The sequence below is a fragment of the Corvus hawaiiensis genome, chromosome 26, assembly GCF_020740725.1.
Source record: "Corvus hawaiiensis isolate bCorHaw1 chromosome 26, bCorHaw1.pri.cur, whole genome shotgun sequence".
Classification (NCBI taxonomy): Eukaryota; Metazoa; Chordata; class Aves; order Passeriformes; family Corvidae; genus Corvus; species Corvus hawaiiensis.
In genome coordinates this window covers 16,234,254-16,253,522 of record NC_063238.1, presented here as the reverse complement: position 1 = coordinate 16,253,522, position 19,269 = coordinate 16,234,254, and the positions used below count along the sequence as shown (strand labels likewise).

The window sequence follows — 19,269 nt, the reverse complement described above, 5'->3', positions numbered from 1 at the left end:
TTCAAGGCAGGCCTTTTCCTCCAGCATGAGCAGGAAGACTGAAATCAGGTCCTGTGAGAAAGCTGAAGCCTTTCCAGCCTGCTGGAGTTTCTTGCTGTATGCTGAACCCAGAGCTCCTCCTGGAGGTCTGCAGAGCCCCAGCCCTGCTGCTGATGGAGCTCACCACTGCTGCTGGGCAGCAAAGCAGCCGCACCAGGCACTCCAACACCCCGTATACACATAGGTTACGTACAACAGGTAGGTATAGGGTAACACAACAACCCTGCACATGCTTATACATCTGCAGTCCCAGCTGAGTTTAGTTAGTTTAGCAGCTGCACCAAGGTCCCTTTAGTAAGCTGAGTAAAAAGTAAAGCTAAGATATCTGGATATGTTTATAAATTAAATGTATCTGAACACATTACTCCCAAAGTGCATGTTTAATTTTTTGAGAAAAGGGTGCTAAAGTCAGGGTAGAGTTGGGGTGTCCATGTAAATCCTGCCCCACAAGACTCACGTGGTGAAAGCTGATGTCACAGCAATGGGAATGGGAGGTACTGATGCTCATCACCTCCATGGGAGCAGACCACCAGCTCAGGCAACTGGCCTACCACCTATTTTATGAAATTTAGCTCAAATCACAGATCCTCAACTTGCCTTTCAATCCTAGGAGAATTGGATGCCTGCCCTTTGAGAAAGCCAGCTGAGGGGTACCTACACTGCCCTGCTGTCCTAAAAACAGCCTGGGTAGCAGTGGCCACTGAGACAGCACAGGCTGTAAGGGGCTAGGTGAGGGTCAAGCCCAAACTCCCCAAGATGGCATTTGCCCAAAGTCTGTCTTGGTAAAGAGGAATATGACAATCAACTGTAGTAAACAGAAACGAGGGAATTATCAGAAAACTTCTAGTTGCAGGGGGAAAAGTCAGCTAAGCAGACATACAAGAAAAACACGTAAACACAAGTGTAGTATTGCAGGAGAGGAGGGGAGCAGGGCAGCAGAGGGGTGGGTGTGACCCTGCCAGACACAGCCATCTTAGGTACACAAGGTTGTTCAGAAATTTCTAGGCACAGTTAGCATTTCATAACTATATCATCTAGTTTTATCTGCAGATATTGCAGATATTGATCCTAAGTAGGTCAGTGGTGACCAGGTAATTACATCCTGGTAACAAAACAACAAACCACTTAAACTATGATCAAAGTCACATCAACCAGCTATATTTTTCCTACAATATACACCTGACTGAACAGTGCTATGAAGGTGAGTCTTTCCACAGTCTCTGCAATGGGGATAAGATGTGAGAAAATATGACAGCTACATGAGATTATACTACTTGTAATTCTTACAATGTTCAAGCTAATCCCTGGTGCTAAATAATTTTTGAGACTAAAATTTCCTCCGTATGTTTCTAAAAAAAAAGTGACATAATTAAAATAATATAAACTCTACATCATGAGACTGTGAGATTTTCTAAATATTTCCCCCACACACTCATCCTATTCTTCCACCACCCACAGTTGCAGACACAGCCAGCAGTGCTTGTACCACAGCAGTTCCCTGGCATTTTGTGACAAAGCCCTTAGGATTTACAAAGAGGAAACGAGAAGCTGTCCAAGCAATTGAAACCCTTCCACACCAGATAACGAACGGTGGTCCTAAATCACTGCTCCAGCATTTCATACATACATGTAAATATATGTGTGTGTACACAAAAGGTGAGACACTGTACACACAAACAGACTTTAAAGAGATTCTAGTAAGACGAATGAACAAATGCATTTTGTATTTGTCTCACTTCTTCCTTGCCTATCATATTTTTTTCTTTTTCATTTTTAAAAGACCTGATCATTCTTCCTTTCAAATGCAGCCTGGAAAGTGAAAAACACATATTTCTGAAACAATGATGAGATCTTTGCGTCAGAGGGGAGGGAGGAGAGGCAGGTATTTTGGATATATTAAAATAGAAGAATTTCTTGCAGCACAATGGTTAAGCGTGAAGGAATGCAGCCCAAACACCACAGCTTACACTGGGGTGGGGTTTTTTATTGGTTGTTTTTTTAAACCAAATCAACTTCAAAGAATTCTTGAATTCTAGCTTGCTGCTGAAAGATTAATACATCAAAAATGTTTCAAAATATTCTCACATCCTTTAAAAGAGCACTATATCCTAATGACAGTGTAAAGAGGATACTTACAATTTAGCCTGATAGGAAAAGAAATTTAATAAAATCATGTAACACAAACATGACACTAAAATATTTATTTACAGTGTGTATATATATACATATATGATTTTTTTTTACTTTTTGTTAATATATTTTCCTCTTTTTAAAGTAATCCAGGTTAAAAATATCTAAGCCTGTTAGGAGAAAAAAAAAAACAACCCAATCTCAGAATAAATAAGCAACAAGAAAGGAAGTCAGTTATAGTACACCATCTGCTGCCACAGTCCTGTAAAATATGTTCCAGTTAATAGGGTACATTGACAATAACACGTTGACACGATTCACTTTCGAGTGCTTACACACTAAACAAATACCATCTTGGCATGAAGAGAGACATATGTTCCAAAAAGAAAGAGCCATTTGTCCCACTTATCTGAATTTACACAGGAAAGAGCCACTCCCTCAGGTGAATTAAGAATTAAATCCCTACAACCCCATTGCCTTTGAAGAAAACTGGCGTCCCAAAAAAATATGGCAACAAACACTCCAGTTATGGAAGTCCATGGTGTCTTTTGGTTTCTGTCATTACATCACTATAGTGCTTCTGAGTACAACTTCACCAACCACACGTCCTGGCCTGTGAACTGGTACGTGAGTCTGTCCTTCAGGATCACCAGCCACTATACACAAGCTTTCAGAGCAGCTCACCTGAATATCCAGTTTCATTTCTTCATCTACCAAAAATTTTGTTTTTAAAGTGCTTGGTCTGAGATTAATAAGCTGAAGACACCCAAAGTTTCTTTAGGATCAACACTTGGCCAAAACATTGCTGAAGGCCAGCAGTCAAACGCTGGTTTGCAAAGGAGATCTTCTATAGGTTTTCTTTCTCTCTTCTGAGGGGTGTTCACAGGGAAAGTTCTTACACAAAAACAGCAGGCCCATATTTTCCAAAGCAGACTGAAAGTCACTTTAGTTTCAAAATGGGAGCTTAGAGACCTATTAGGTTGTAGAGCACTTCAAATATGCCAAGTGCTACGTAAGAGCCAAACATGGTTAAACTACTAATTTGACCAAGAACAGAGGCTAGAAGCCAGCTTTTCCAAGCTAACTATGGCACTATGTTGGCAAAGAAATGCTATTTAGAAGTGCCAGAAGTGTCCACAAGCACACTGCCAGCCTTGCACAGTCACACAACCAGTGTGTGCTAACACATTCTGTACCCGATTCAGAGACCTGCATGAACTGCACACCTGGAACATAGGATTCAAGCCAGAAAGATTAGCAAATAGATTCAAAATAACTTAGAATATTTGCTATTTTACTAAATATTCCTGCTTTCAGCTAGCATCTCATGCTGAATTTCAGCAAGCATTAAAACCAAGTAGCATTTTGTTAGCATTTGGTTTCCTACTCCTTGAGAGTTCAAAATGTATTTTTAAATTTAAGGCAGTTCTTTCTTTCTTTTTTCTGTTTTATTTTGTATTTAAAACAAAAAATAAATAATTCCAGACTTTCTCTACTCTCAGCAAAAAGGGAAAATTTTCTTGATACCTCCAAATTTTAGGACAGAATTAACACACCTAGTTTTTTTTCCAGAAAGAAAATTATCCTAAGTAAAGTAGCAAGACTCGATTCACCTCTCATACAGATGCAAACCAAAACCAATTCCTCCACAGAGAATGAAAGTTCTGAAAAAGTCAATCTCTCCACAGGGGTTATACATTTTAGGTTTCATGCATGGGGCTCAACTTGAAAGGTTCTGAGCAGGCCACGTCTAGAAACACATACTTAGTGATGCTTGACCTAAAATCCACTAAGCTGAAGGCTATTGTAGGCTGTTGAAGCTGAACACACAGCAAATCACAGGCCAAAGCCTGCAGGAGAAGGGGCCAGTCTTCTGTTGCTGAAGATCCACAGAAACGAAGTTTAGCATTATTCCCCAGGTGGTTTGGTCATCATTAAATTTAAAGTCATTTGAAAACAAGAAACCTAGATTAAGGACTCTGCTTCCTACACTCCTAGGAACTCCACAGTGTTTTACTATCTCCTTGTGATTGACAGCAGGCTACTAGCATAGAGCTTAAGACTTATTAAATAAACTTCGTTAGTACAAAGCAGCCTATTTAATTTTTGGGTTGTATTTGAACAGCGATTTCTCCATACATGTAGTAGTTTAGCACTCAAGAGTGGCATTTTCTCCTTAGGCTAAAAGGCTGTTAGTTAGACAGTAACACACCAACTTTACAAGTAACCCAGAATCGGCTTTTAACCAGGGTTTAAAAAGGCACTGCAAATGCAACACACTGGTATTATTTCTATTCACAAACTGAGTAAGAGAAAAGAACCAAAGCTCAGAAATTGAAACTGTTCTGAAATGGTATAATTCAAAATGTGTTGCTAATTTCCTTTGAGGATGAGTATTATCATACAAAGTAAAGACTCACCCTAAAAAAACAAGATAGAGGAGAACAAAGGAAGGTCAAATCTCTTCTGAATTTTTGACAGGGTTAATGAAAATGAGTATTGTTTGTCAAGAATCTGTAAGAACTTAGACATTTCACTTTCCTTTATCACTGTAATTCTGCAACCAAGTCAGAAATAGTCCAAAATAAAATTCAAGTTGACCTATAGAAGTCCATGGGACATTTTGGCCAGTTAAAACAAATAACGTATCCCACTTCAAAAACCCTACAGTAGAGTTTCTTCTTAATATCTAGGACAACATAAGTTGCTCCAGGTAGACTGTTTGAATCTTCATGCCCAAATGAATATTTATTAGCTCTTGTACTCAGAGAACTTGCAAGTCAGGACATGTATTAAGCTGTTTTGCTAATATTAAATAGTCTGAACCAAATAACCCTCTAGTTATAGGACCCTGATGACTTCCTTAACTTTCTCATTTCAAAAATTAATCCAGCTTTGAGCACAAGTGAGGCACACAGGTTTTACAAACCAACAGATATGGTAAGATAGTACCTAATAAAAACTGATACTAATAATAAAACAAATCTCTTGACGAGGCTGAAAAAAAATTAATGCCTGAAGGTTTAGGCAACTACTTAATTCTTTTGTTTGCTGGTTTTTAAACTAGCTTTGTAATATGGCAGTAACACCAGTCTTAGCAAGATTTGCCATAAAAAACCCCAGCCTGTATGAAATACAACCACACTAAATGAGTGCTTTTATAAAACAGCATTACAGCTCTTTACATCTGCACTATAATGTTTGGTGTTATAAAGAGACCATGCTCTTATGAAGCCCAGGCAGCCAGCTTCTTCATTTCATCTTCATCCTCTGCTCTCTTCCTGGTCGATGCTGCAGATAAAGAGACAATAACCATCAACTAATGTAACAGTCAGAACCATTCTATCTGTTAGCATGAGGACTTGCATAGTCTTCAGTTTGAAGATCTCAGACCAATTTACTCAGTAGCAAGCTGAACATGGGTAATGCAGGAATGAAGCTCATAAGAGATGTGACTATTTTGCCTCATCATTATTTCCCACAGAACCCTAAAGTTCACAATATAGGTCTGATGCAATTCCTACTGAAAGACTCACACAGAAAAAACATTTGATATCTAAGAGTTTTCACAGCTGGAAAGGGGCCACAAGAATGCTGTCAGTTCTCGCACCACCATGTAAATGAGCAAAAGTGACCTACCCTGGCCAGCTGCACATCCTGCTACCTTTCCAAATAGTGCTGAGAGGTTCTGTACATGCAAGCCCAGTCTCTGAATGAACTCACCCCGTTTTAATGGGTGGTGTCATTTATTAAAACGGAGAAAGAAGTTCCTGAACTTACTTTGCTCAGGTGATGCCAGTTAACTGCTGCGTTCACAGCAGCAGCAATTCCCAGCTCTGTATCAGGTCCCACACACATTTTGTCCCTTTGTACGCAAATCTCCTCACACTCATCATCTGCCTTCACTGCACGAAAACCTCACCCAAATTGTCTTCATTTGCTGATCTGCAAACTAGACGCCCAACAGCCCGGGCTGAACCTCATGCTGCCTCCTCTGTCTGTGGGCTGTGCACATCAGGACTGGCATCTCTCCAAGCACCAGTGGAACGCTGTTACTGGGTGCAACACCCACGTGTGCCCCTTTACAGCGGCCAGCCGGCTCCCCCCCGGAGGCAGCTGCAGGGCCAGGAGCCGCCATCCTGAGGGGACTGCAACTACCACCTTCAGGGACTAAAGGTGGGAGAAGTACATGGAGACCACAGATTCAGTCCCTATTCTGCAAGTGTCACTGGTTCACTGTGTGACTGGGGAAGGTCACTATGCCTTGCTCCATTGCAGTTTCCTCATCTTCAAAATCAGGAGGGCAACATGCATCTCCAATTAGAAGCATTATATCAACTGTTCTGACTTTGCTGTTGCTGTGTAACAGTAAGCAGCAAGTTTCAGAAAACATAAGCCAGTTTCTCAGTGCCTTGAACTATATAATTGTAACCAGCTCATCTTGCCTGAAGCAGCCATACAGACGGATGAAGTAGAAAATTAAAATAGTGAGAAACACATGGAGGTGGTCTGGGTTTAATAAAAATGTCAACTGGCACAGCTGGATCTGGAAGACAATGTATGAACAAATCCTAAATGGCCAGACTGAATTTTCACTAAATCCCTTTTTTTTTTACTAGCTGTTTTGCAGTTGACTTCAGTAGATGAGGCCACAGTCTCAGTCTGAACATTTTAAACTGCTTCTCAGGATTTAAGCGCCATCTGCCAAAACACATATAACAGTATTTGTGTCAAGCTGGTCTAGGTAACCTGTTCTGCAGCAGAAACCATAAACAACCTGTGTCACGTGTGCTGTCCTTACCATCAAGTATTTATATTCTTTTACTAGTGTCAGTACACAGTAAGTCTTTCAACTGACGGTGGAAAGTGTAGTAGAAGTTAACTGCCTCTAGCTTAATTTAAAATGAACAGGGCAGAACTACAGAAAAATAAAACTACAGCTTAATACCAGGAATAAGCCTATTCAGTAGAAAGACAGCAAAGGAATGAAAATATGTCTTTAAATATGTACTTCCTGCTGCCTCCTTCATTTTTAATTAAAATACCAGTGGAAAATATCAAACCACTACCCTGCAAAGCTGGATCTTTATGACCTAAACATTTTGAATCTAGGTCAGACTCTAATTGAAAGAGACTAAGGATTTAATTGCCAAAAACAACAAAAAAAAGGCAGAAAGGATCATTCCTTAATTATCTTACTACATTTCAGTAGGAGATTCATCAGTATATATGCAAGGTCAAGTTCCACAAGTTTGTCTCCCCAAATCTACAGAGAATTTGGTCCTAAAGGCTTTCATAGAGCAAAATGGAATTCTACTCTGCTTTTTCTGTTAAGCAGATACAAAAATAGGAAAAGGAATTTATAACATTTTAAAAGTTAAAAAAGAGCTAAATGGAGATCTGAAACCCTGTCTTCCTCTCCTCTCTCTCACAGCATGGCTTAATCATGAGAAATGTAAAATGGCAAGCAGGCATTTTACCAGGGCGAGAAGGCAGCGATGTGGACGGAACACTTGGCAACCTGACATCTCTCATTCCCTTGTTCAGTTCTTCTTGCTCCAGTTCTTCTAATTCTGCCATCAACTCATCCTAAATTCAAGGGAAACATTATTTACAAATATAGACAGTGATCACACACAAGGACACATTTAACCACCATGAAGCAAAGTACTACTGAAAAAACAGTTTACACCTGAAAGGATTTATCAGGAAACAGCATATTAAAAGTGTAATTTTTACTAAGTATGGACAATAACAGTAAATCTTAATTGAACATCGAAAATAAGACAGTGGAAGTTAGAAACAGGAATAAAATTAGAAACAAAACTAACTGCAGTACAATACACGTCAAAAAGGCAAATACGGGAGTAAAAAGCCTCTCTGCTGTCCTCAGGTTTGTTCCAAATCTAGAGCCTGTACTTTTCAATGGATTCTAACTTTAATGTGCCATTTCTCCCATTTTAAAAGGCAAACACCTTCCACTGGTTATAAGGCAGACTGTCATTAAACATTATGCTTCAGCATAATTTATCACACAAATCCAGGATTATATGTGATTTCAAAGCAGCACTGGAATCAAAACTGTCTCCTGGGTCCTGCTATCCACTCTTGAAGCACGCAGCACTCGTGGGCTTTTAGGTGCAGAGGCTGATTTGGACAGATGATCTAATCCACTCATACAATGCTAAAACTAAAAAGGCTGTACACTTTTTAAAAAAATCAAGGAACTATTCCTTGGCTGACGTTTCCCAAAGAAAGGAAGCCAAATGTTACATATTTGTAGAGAAATGGGCATTTGTCACATAGGTAAAATGGTTTTAAAGAAACAATGGGCAAAAACAACTGGAGAGGGCTGGGGGAAGTGTCAGAAAAGCAGTAAAGTAGGAGCTACTAGGTATTGAAATGGGCTTTGCCTACACATTTAGACTTTGTTTATCACCAATGTAGAAGTTAAAATCATAGGTGCATAGCCACCACAGAACTTGATACCTAGATTTACTTGGTTTTATAATTTAAGGCAAACATGCACTGTGCCAACCCAGGGAGAAAGAACTCTTATATTTCTGTGCCTGTCCGGGGCAGGAGAAATCACATGCTTCCATGGTCTCCTTACACCCATGGCACACATGTGAAGAAAAAATACATCCAAGAGCGTGGAAAAAACATCCTTCAAAAAAAAAAAAAAAATCATCCTTCAACACAAACCACCTTATATCCCAGCAATTATGTCATTGATTCTAGCACTCTTAAGCTGCAGTAGCCTGCAAACCAGGTTTACCAGTTACTACCCAAGTACTGTCAGTATTAGGCTCCTATGCAAATGCCCCAAGTGACAGTGGCTTATTTCCCAAACAGGAACAATGCACATCAGCTTCCACTAGTATCTCTTAGGAACTTCCAGGTCAATCTACAACATGCTTACTAAGCCTAGACTCCAAAAAAGTTAAGCACTGATGAAAAGTAAGACACTGTACAGCTGTTTGGGATGGACAGTATGTTTTTCAATTGTTTGAAGCTCAGGCCAAATCCCATTCCTTGTGCCAGTAATGACTAAATGTCTCTTGGAAAGTTTGTTTACATTCAAAGTAGAAATACAGGAAAGCAGGTAATGGGAACAAAATACAAAGAATCATTCTTACTTTCAATGAATTAGAACTGTTGAATGGAACTTCCTCTACCTCCCAATCAAGCAAATATGTGCGATACAGCATTTATATTTTTCTTTGTTGTCCATTTGGGCACATAGGAACCAATTAGTTGGGAATAGAGTGAATGGTTTGAGTATTCAGGCCATTCTTCAAATGATCCTTAGTGCTTGGTCATTTTGAAACGAAATTGAAAAACAAAACCAAACTGGTTGTGATACTGAGCTTGATACTCATCTCTGCATTCCACAGATTACAAGAATTTGAGTATCCTTGACCTTTGAGTCCTCAGCCATGACAGGATCAGAAATAAATAATATCCTGCTTAGATATACAAAATCAAATCTGGGGGCACTGGATGAAAACTACTGCAACAAATTTTGAGAAGGTCCTAAATGCCTTGTGGGGATTTCAAAAGAAAAGAGCTCTAGAATGACACCTTATTACCTCCAACAGGTATTACTTTTACCAAATGGATCTGCTTCTGGGGTCTGGGCAACAGGGAAAGGACCTGCATCTCCAAGCACCACAACCAACCTTAAAAAATGGTCCAAATATTCAGAATTATGAACAGCAGCCTGTCCATGACACAGGGACATGCACTTAGTCAAACAGATGTCTATTTGGAGCAACAAAAAAATTGTATGTTTCAGTGTCCACTTGGAGTAGTACAAATTACACGTTTTAGTGACCTCATTCTTCCGTGGCTCAAATGAGAAAAATAACTACAGGAGTGTAGTAAAAAATGCTTTTCTTAAAATGTATACAGAAATAATTTTTATATTTTTACATCTACAGATTTCTATTTAGTACATTATGTATTTTATATATTAATAGTTTTATTTAATTTTTATATTTATATTAAAAATTATACAATTGTCCTAGATAGGGTAAGCTGGAACCAAGGAATTTCATATCCACACTTTTTGAGAAACAAACCACTGCACAGCAAAATAACTATGGAGTTAAAACTTACAGGCCTGAAGTACTAACCTCGTCAAACTCATCACCAAAGGTGGCTCGGTTTGAGATAGCATCTGAAATTTCCTGGGCAACATCTTGCTGTTCAGTGATATCTTGCATCAAATCATCAATTTTGTTCAAATCCCTGGAAAGGTGACATGGAAACATTTTTTTAAAGATATATCATTCAAATCCTACAGAACAGACTCACTTGAACAGACCCTAATTTATTTTTATGCCCATGACTCTGTGAACAGCAGAATTCACAGGGAATAATTTTCCTCACCTACACCCAGTCCAGCTACTTCCACGTTGGGATTATAACAAAAGTCAAACTGCAGCAGAGTGTGTCTCTCCCTCTCTGTGCTCCTCATACCTCTGTCAGACAGTCACAGCCCATGGGCAGACCCCCAAAGTCAGCATCTTTACAGGGCTTTCGGTACTCAGGGGTTTAAAGAAAGATGGGGATAAACATTTACATGGCTTGTTGTGAAGGACAGAAGGTAATAGCTTCAAAATAAAAGAGGGTCAATTTAGTTTTGATACAAGGAAGAAGTTTTTTACGATGAGGTTGGTGAAGCATCAGCACAGGTTGCCCAGAAATGGTGGATGCCCCACCACCAGAAACATCCAAGGTCAGATTGGATGTACTCTGAGCAACCTGATCTAGTTGAAGATATTCCTATTCACTGCAGGGTGTTTGGACAAGATTATCTCTAAAAGTCCCTTTGAACCCAAACTATTTTATGATTTTATAGATCTTTTTTGATGTTAAGCTTTCACCAGAACTGGGGGGAACTTAACAGAATTGTACCCCATTTAAAGGTTTCCCCTTATTGTTAACTTCATTATTGTTTCAGTTCCTGTTTACTTCTCCCAGAACAACCCTTGTGATTTAACTCTGTTTGTTCAGGCAGAAAAACACCCCCTGAAACAATATAGGACATATGACAAAAACGAAGGTAATTCTTTTTTATGCGGGGCAGCGGGAGGAGGGGGTGTCAGGTCTAATTAGTACTTTGAATCTCACAGTCCAGCTTATGGATTCTGAGGAAAAGAGTCCACCTGGTTTCTATGGCTAGATTTTCTTCTAGGCAAACCAGGGACAGAGGCCACTCTCCACTGCCAAGACAGACTTAAGAAAACAGATCTCACTAGTTAAGTGAACGTCCTTCTAGATTTATTGTTAAGAAAATATACTTTTCTGCCAAATAAAACACTACAGCACCAAAAGCATTCCTGACATTGGATGCCCGAACCAAAAATGAAGTCAAAACTATCTAACTTGATACAACAGTGTGTAGCGATAGAATAATTTGAAAGCGGTTAGTAAATTCAACTTGGAAACTACTAGAAAACACTTACATATTTTCATGTACTTTTTTCATAGCTTGTGCAGCATAACCCATATTCTTGAGTACTTCTGTGTTGGTGTGGGAATTTTCCAATGCCTCTCTCTGGAACTCAATGGTCGAAAGTGTCCCGTCAATTTGATTCAACTGTTTCTCATATCTCTTTTTTCTCTTCAGAGCTTGTAAGGCAGCTGGAATGGGAAGAGGCAAAGTGCACTGTGTATTTTCATAGCAAATGCAAGGACAAGTAGCTCAGCACCAAGCTGACCTGTAGAATTTATAATTCTCACCCTCCTACCTTACTAGGGAGACAAACTTTGACCACACCAGATCAGGAGCCTGTTAATCACCAACATGCTGTTCCATGAACATGCTGGGAAGCCTCTTTTAGATTAACTCCTTTTAGTGCCACAAGGAAAAGCAGCTTCTTCCTCCACTGTGGGAGATCTTGAACTCCATCCTGTGCACAGAGGCAAAGCAGGGAAGATGGGAAGGAAAAAGAAAAACATCAGAGAGTAGTCAGAAAGCAGAAACAGAAGAAAGAAGAAAAGAAGAAGCTGCAAGATGTAAGTAAAACCTAAGGAAGACAGTGTATGAAGATCTGTCATGATAACCACAATTCTACCAATAGTGCTTTCTAAGCTTTGTCTCAGCAGCAGTAACTGTGAAGTGCAATGGAGAGACCAAATGGCCCAGCTAGACAGAAGGGTTAGATCAGAGCAAGATTTTAATTTCTCCAGCTTTTAGCTCATCTGTTTCTTACAATCACTTAGGAATGTGATCTTTAAACCTTAGAATTTGAAAACATAAAGAACTTTGTAGACACGGGCACAGTGAAATCCAGCTACACTCCATTATCTTTGTAAATTGTCAAGATTAGTCTTTTATATTCACTAAGATATGACCAGCGTACTTTGCCCAGAGTAAATCATTACCAGAATAAATGCACGTGTCAAGCAGGAGGAGAAAAGGACTTTCTCTTGGCCACAGGGTGTGGGAACACACACAATTTTGCCACAAGCATTTCCTGATGATAGTCCTTTCCAAACTACACATGTGCCAGGCGAAAAAAACCCACCAAATAAACCAAGAGAGTGAGTTAACCCACTGTTTGGTTTCTTTCAATGCTATTAACACCCCCATCCCTTCCCTTGTCTCCTACACTTAATTTTTTAAACAGATTCAGAGCTTGCAAGTCCCAGCAGCCCTGCAGCCCCCCAAACTCAACCAACAGGAGCAGCTACTGTTGCCATTTTGTTCAAATAATTGCCCCTGTGCAATAACACTGAACCTTGACACTGGGGTACACAAATTTTCAAATTAAATTAGGATCCCCCCAAGGAGGGCACGTAGATTTATGGTGTGTAACAACACACTAAAAAAATTAATGTTTTGTTGACAAATGCTTGAATCAATGATCAATGATCAAAATTGCTCATCATGAGCTGCACAAGGAGAGGCATTCACACAGGCTTAGAGGCCTTCCACCACCGGCAGTAAAATATTTCAGGACAGCAAGCCACAATCCCAACAGATTAATCACGGTATTCAAATCCAAGAATTTCCCAGGTTTTGGGGGATGGTTCAAAGATCATGCATATTCTGAAGAAGATGCACAAACATCAGATAATGTCATGCACACAGCAAATGTAAGCATTGTAAAATTCTCACTGGCAATTCTAAAATACATAATTTTGATCTACTCCCAAACAATCTTTACCTACTTATTATTTTCCTACTTATTTATGCTTCTTATTGGTAGAGTTAGGACACCAGCCACTTCCTTTCTTAGCTGCCATTGGATCAAATTTGATCCTGGATTCCTAGGTTAGGAAGCTAGAGATTCCAGACAAATGTAACAGTCTGAAACAGTGCATAACACCAGCTGCGCCAGAGAGGACTCCGAGGCCTTGTGGACTGAGGAGCACTAACGAGCTGATGCAGAAAGGCTTCAGCTGGAGCAAGAATCTACCATGGGGCAGTCTTTCTAGTCAGTGTTATTCAGAAATGGGACTCTGCAATGGTGCTGTTATTATTAGCTGCTCACAGGGAAAATGAATTTCCTCAGTTACACACAGAGCAGCTGTTTTCAAAATCCTGAAGATCATTTAATTAAACCACACCCAAATCAAGAAAACACAGGAGAAGCTAAACTCTCTATGACTTCACCTATTCATAAACAGCTTTTCCTAACTATTGTGGTGCAACATATTATCTTCCTTCTCTTTAGGTAATTTTACCCATGACTAGCAGAACTTCATAGAAAATTAATTCATACTCCTTCCTTATCAACTAAAGCATTATAAATTCTCACACCATGCTATACGATTTTCCTGATTTGTATTAAATTAATGCCCTTTATTGCAGAGTATGTTGCTATAGTAGCTCCTATAGCTATGAGAATTTCCTTGTTATTTGAAATCTATTTTTCTGTGTTTCACAGAGTATCAAGAACTTTTGGTGCTTTTCTACTGCATATTACAAGCATTTTAAAATTTTTGTGCAACTCTTACAGGATTGAAATGCTTCTGCTTTATAATGCTCCCACATTCTAATTACCAAACAGGAGAAGAACATTATCTATTAAAATATAATGAAATTGAGCAGAAAACACAACTCACTTCACTGATGGTCTAAGAATGGCACTGAAAAATGGTGTTCCCCATTCCAAAGATTTCAAAGTAGGAACACAGACTGGGGAGGATGAGTTTGAGCAGAGGTAGAGTCTGAGGAAGCATGAGAAACTAACCCTAATTCATTCAGGAAGAGGTGGAGGGCTTCTCCATGAAAAAACAAACAAAAGCAGTCTCATACACTTTTTCCGCTGTGCTCCAAAGAAGCCAATTCAACTCCTGAATTTTATAATGGTCAGCAGTTGGCTGGGCTTTAGCACATTTCCCCTACTCCCAAGTCCAGTAAGCAGGACACAGCTCATAGATTAGGAACCACTGCTTTTAATATGAGTTTTTATTTTATAGTCAAGGTGTCTGGAACAACAGATGTCAGTTTAAGTTTGCATATTAATGAACTACTTTTATTAGCATACAGAAGGGCACTTTTCCATTGTAACTACAATGCTGACACTTTATTAAGGAAGCAGAAATGGCCAGCTGGGCAATTGGAATCCTGGCCACACTGAATATGCAGATTTCAAAAGGACAAACAGAAGTAATGACATAGGAAGAGTTGAGGCACCCTTCTCATGGTTCCATCACAGATCAGATTGAAAAGAAACAGTGCAGTAATACCCCCTTTACCTGTCAAGCCCACCACCAACACCCATCAATACAGAAAGTATCAACAATCTCATCTTCTGAAGCAGAAATAAAAAGATTGTCTAATAATCCTTATAATTCCCATGAGGAAACTGGTGAAGTAGGGAAAGAGTATTTCTTCAGAAAATATAACACCACTGTGAAAATACTGGATCTCATTCTTGGATACAGTTCACAAACCTCCACCTCAGGCCTGCAAGGGATTGATGGACTGCAGATTCTGATCTCCCTCACTCCAGGGACAACTGAAGACAATGCTGCTGAGGCCATAAAAATCATAGGACCCTAATTAGGCTCATTTTCAGCATCCATATTCCATAAAGCCTTGTGGAGGAAGCCATATGCAGTTACAACTGAGGAGGTAAATCAAGAACAACAATGAGCTGGACCAGTTACAAGCATTCCAGTTCATGGCAAGACACTGGAAATGTGCTCACTAAAGTCGAGAATAATCACTGTAACTCACAGAGCAGAGACCCACTAAGGGCTTTCCTTTATGTCCCTGCCAGAAACCCTCACTCCCAACCTGTCCCACAGCCTGCCGCAGGCATGACTGTCCTATCCCTCATAACACACAACTACCACATCGTTGTTTGGCTTCAACAGCCTGCTGGTTACACCTAACTCATTGAAAAGGAATGCTACACGGCTACATAAGCCCTGCCCAACCGTAACACACAATGTCTTTAGTAGCATCTACTTGTGAAACCCTCCCTGTTATTCCAACTTTCTTCATAGGTTTTGTCCTCAGTAATACTATGTGGTTCTTTATAGTTAAGATTTAATCCTATTCTGGATGACTTATCTTAACTTTATTCCTTTTATTAAGTTTTTGGGGTTTTTTAGGATCTGTGAAAGACACCGGGATGAAACAACACACATTCACGTATATGTTCTTTTCAAAATTACAGGCCTGCTTCAGAAAACACATTTCCTTTTAAACAAAGTTCTCAAAAATTCAGTATCGCTTCCTGTTCTTTAAATTTTCCTCTATGTCCTTCAAAATAATGGAGAAGAAAGGCCAATTTGTAGATGGAGTTGGCAGCTATGCACTGGCTGAAACTGAGATACCCCCTAAAAGTACAGCAAGAGATAGAAAAAAGAGAGATATTAGAAGTCAGAGCTAACTGTGAAAAAAATATTGCTTCTCATGACATAACCTCTGCAGGAGGAACCTCAGCAAACAAAAAAACCTGAAGTGGTCTAGCTACAATCAGATATTAATGGGGAATGCTGGAAATGTATCAGCTCAAAAGTATAGCTAATTTCAGATTAGGTACAGGAACTGCAGAGATATTTCATAAAGGAAAAGCCAGGAGTATTTCAGTGATGTTTCACATCTATCGCACAAATGATGCATCACAGCTTTTAATTCAAGTTAAGCCTACTGACGTCCCATGAAACACATTCAAGAGTCATATGAAGTCATGAGAAATTGCTGGTGCTTGAATCTGCTCCCTCTTGTGTTGGTGTGACTCAGACTCATGCACCTAAAAATCATGTGTGATCATGCTAATTTGGTGCATTTTCTATCCCTACACACATCTTGCTCCAGTTGCAGACAGCCCCATTTTAGTTTCCATAGGCTTCTACATAGATGCAATTAAGAAAAAAAAAACCAAAACATTAAAAATTACCAGTGATGTCCCTCTGAAACATTCACTTCAACAAGGCAATGGAGATTTAAAACCTTTATTCTCTCATTTGTATGTTTACATAACATTACAATAGATGCCGGTTCACACAGATTTTCTCTGAGCTATACAGTACCATACACCAGCTAATATGCTGTCATATGTAAATCAACAGTAATTAAACTGTAAAGCAATTGACATATCAAATTAAGACATATTATCGGGGATGTAAGTTCACTGATTATCCTGCTAAATTTAAGCACTTTGGCACAGCAAGGTTATATTTTAAAAAAAACATAGTTTATATTGTTTCTCCTCTGGCTGTACTTAGACTATCCCATTTTGGTTTAAGAACAATTTTTGGCATGAATAAAAACTGCCACACAGCACTTTTTGCCCTACTCTTGCCTCTTTACTGTCCTTAACTGTTGGTCCCTGAGCAAATGACAAAATAAAAGGCGTTATTTTTAACCACGATCAGCTCAACAATCCAGTTTGCAATATGACTCCATGAACAATTTCACAGATAAAAAGCTAGGGCAATTGCATATTGGGTACTGCAGTGGAAACAACGATCTGGGAGAAAACGTTCACATATCAAATGCTGCATGCCTGAAGCAAAAAGCCAACACACACCTAAAACCACCATCAACCAGCTGAGTTAAAGGAGAAGCAGATCCACCTTTTCCCAACAAGTTCTCATTCCTGTTTGTGCACCACCTTCTCCTTCGCAGGTGGACGAGCACTCATGCAGCTAGCAGGTCAACTGGATAAGTGGAACTTAAACTATCCTGGGTAAAAAAAATAACCCAGACAAAGAAAACCACAATATTTTACAACATCCATCTTTCTGAAACACACCCTTCAGGGAGCTCTGCTAAGGGAAAGGAAGGGAGCAGCACAAGGGCAGGAGCGAGGCAGGAAATGCTTCTTCTCTCTGAAAATGTGCCAGTTTATAGTCCGGGTTTGGAATGAAATTCCAGAACAGCGTGTCTGGATTTAACCAGGAATTGCTACAGTCACAGGAACCAGCCTGTTTTCTTGCACCAGCCCCGCAGCTCAGGCTTTTGCACAATGAATTCAGCCCCAGGAGCTACCTGGTCACTTTGTCCCATAGCAAATTAGCTTCCAGCTGGATCACCTTTCTGAACTAGCTCACTGTAACAGCACGGTGCCAGTACCTCGACAAGGAACCAAGAGACACTCCAGCTGAAGCCAGGGGAGTAGAAAAGGCAAGACTGGGACAACACTGACAGCTCCCATGCTCTCGAGCAGCTGGCTCAGTTGTGCTGCTGAATTGACTTTACTTCCCCTGACCATGCCTTCAAATCTGTCCCATCTTGACCCATGATTTTAAATCCCTTCTAACTAAAAGTTAGTTTAGTTAAACTGCCTTTTGCTAATAATTATTAAATGCTAAAGTATTACAAATACATTAGAGGGCTAACCAAAACACCTCTAACACACACAGCTCCTCACAAGTTTGAAGTAACATGGCATTATTTTTTAAATTATTGAGTAACAGAAAGAGCAGGCAAAAGACCTACTTTCTTGTTACATCACAAATCTTTAATTCAAAATGTTCTTCTTCTGTTTTGAAGCATTTGAATTAAAATACAGCTCAGAGTAGACAAATAGGCCTTCACGTGACTTTAGGAAGTAATTAACTTGTTTCTCAGAGGTCTGTATATCCCCAAGACACTGACTACCATCACTTGCTTCCCAGGAATGACAACATCAGTATACACAGGAGCCAGACGTTCTGACCCCTTAGCATCCTCTCCTTCATAGCTAACAGCGTCCCAGACCAGTCACTAATGCTCTAAGCTATCATTCTTTTTTTGGTTGCACATATACTTCTTACATGATTTGGATGAATCATTGCATCACTTTGTTCCTCAGTTGTCAGCAATAGGGATAATGTGCATTTATTCATGAATATACAGGAGATCCTCACATCCCTCATCCCCTTTGCCACCTGCCCAGCCAATGCTGAGCCCCCAAACAGCGATTCCCTCCCCTCGTTGAGCAGCAGTACTTTGCTCTCTGTGTATACAGCCAATACCTGCATCGACTGTGGTGCAAAGCACGAACAGAACAATCACACAGGAAACCACAGACACTAAATTTTGTGAGGAATAACAAATTCCCATCCCGCTATATGAATCCACAGTTCATTAAACACTAACAGATGCCAAAGACCCAAAACCACCATCCCGCCTCGCGTGTGGTGATACTTGCTCGGAGCCCACAGCCGAATCACGCTGCACACCTGCGGAGCCAGGTGAGCCGGCCCAGCCACAGCCCCGGCGAGACCCGAGTCCCTCCAGCCCCGGGATTTAGTCTCGCGGGGCCCGGCCCTCACCTCGCTTGTTCTTGGTGCCGTGCTGCCGGGCTACCGCCAGCTCCCGCTCGATCCGCGTCTCCAGGTACTCCTGCTTCTTGCTGAGCATCTCCTCCGTCTCTCGCAGCCGGGCCAGCGCCTCCTGCGGCGAGGGACCCCCGCGGCCCTTGGAGGCAGCCGAGCCGCCCCCCTTGAAGAACTTGGAGATCTTGCTCATGGCGGCGATCCCGGCTCGGCACCCGCCGACGGAAAGGTCTGACCAGCCCGGTCCTCAGAAACCTCCGCCGTGACAGCACTTCCTGAGCCCATGGGCGGCGGCGGCACCGCACCTGGCGGCGGGGCGGGCCCGGGGGCGGCTCCGGGCTGGCCGAGCTGGGCAGAGCGGCA

The 19,269-nt window shown here is 40.6% G+C and overlaps 1 protein-coding gene across 1 annotated transcript; it reads right to left on the bottom strand.

Annotated features, from left to right (window-relative positions):
* Positions 1 to 1,967: 1,967 nt before the first annotated feature.
* Positions 1,968 to 19,269, bottom strand: CHMP4C (charged multivesicular body protein 4C). Its single transcript, XM_048286766.1, has 5 exons — positions 18,904 to 19,269; positions 11,643 to 11,820; positions 10,308 to 10,422; positions 7,650 to 7,758; positions 1,968 to 5,460 (listed from the first exon to the last, which is right to left on the bottom strand). Exons 1-5 carry the CDS (start codon positions 19,097 to 19,099, stop codon positions 5,396 to 5,398), a joined length of 663 nt encoding a protein of 220 aa, XP_048142723.1. The 5' UTR covers positions 19,100 to 19,269; the 3' UTR covers positions 1,968 to 5,395.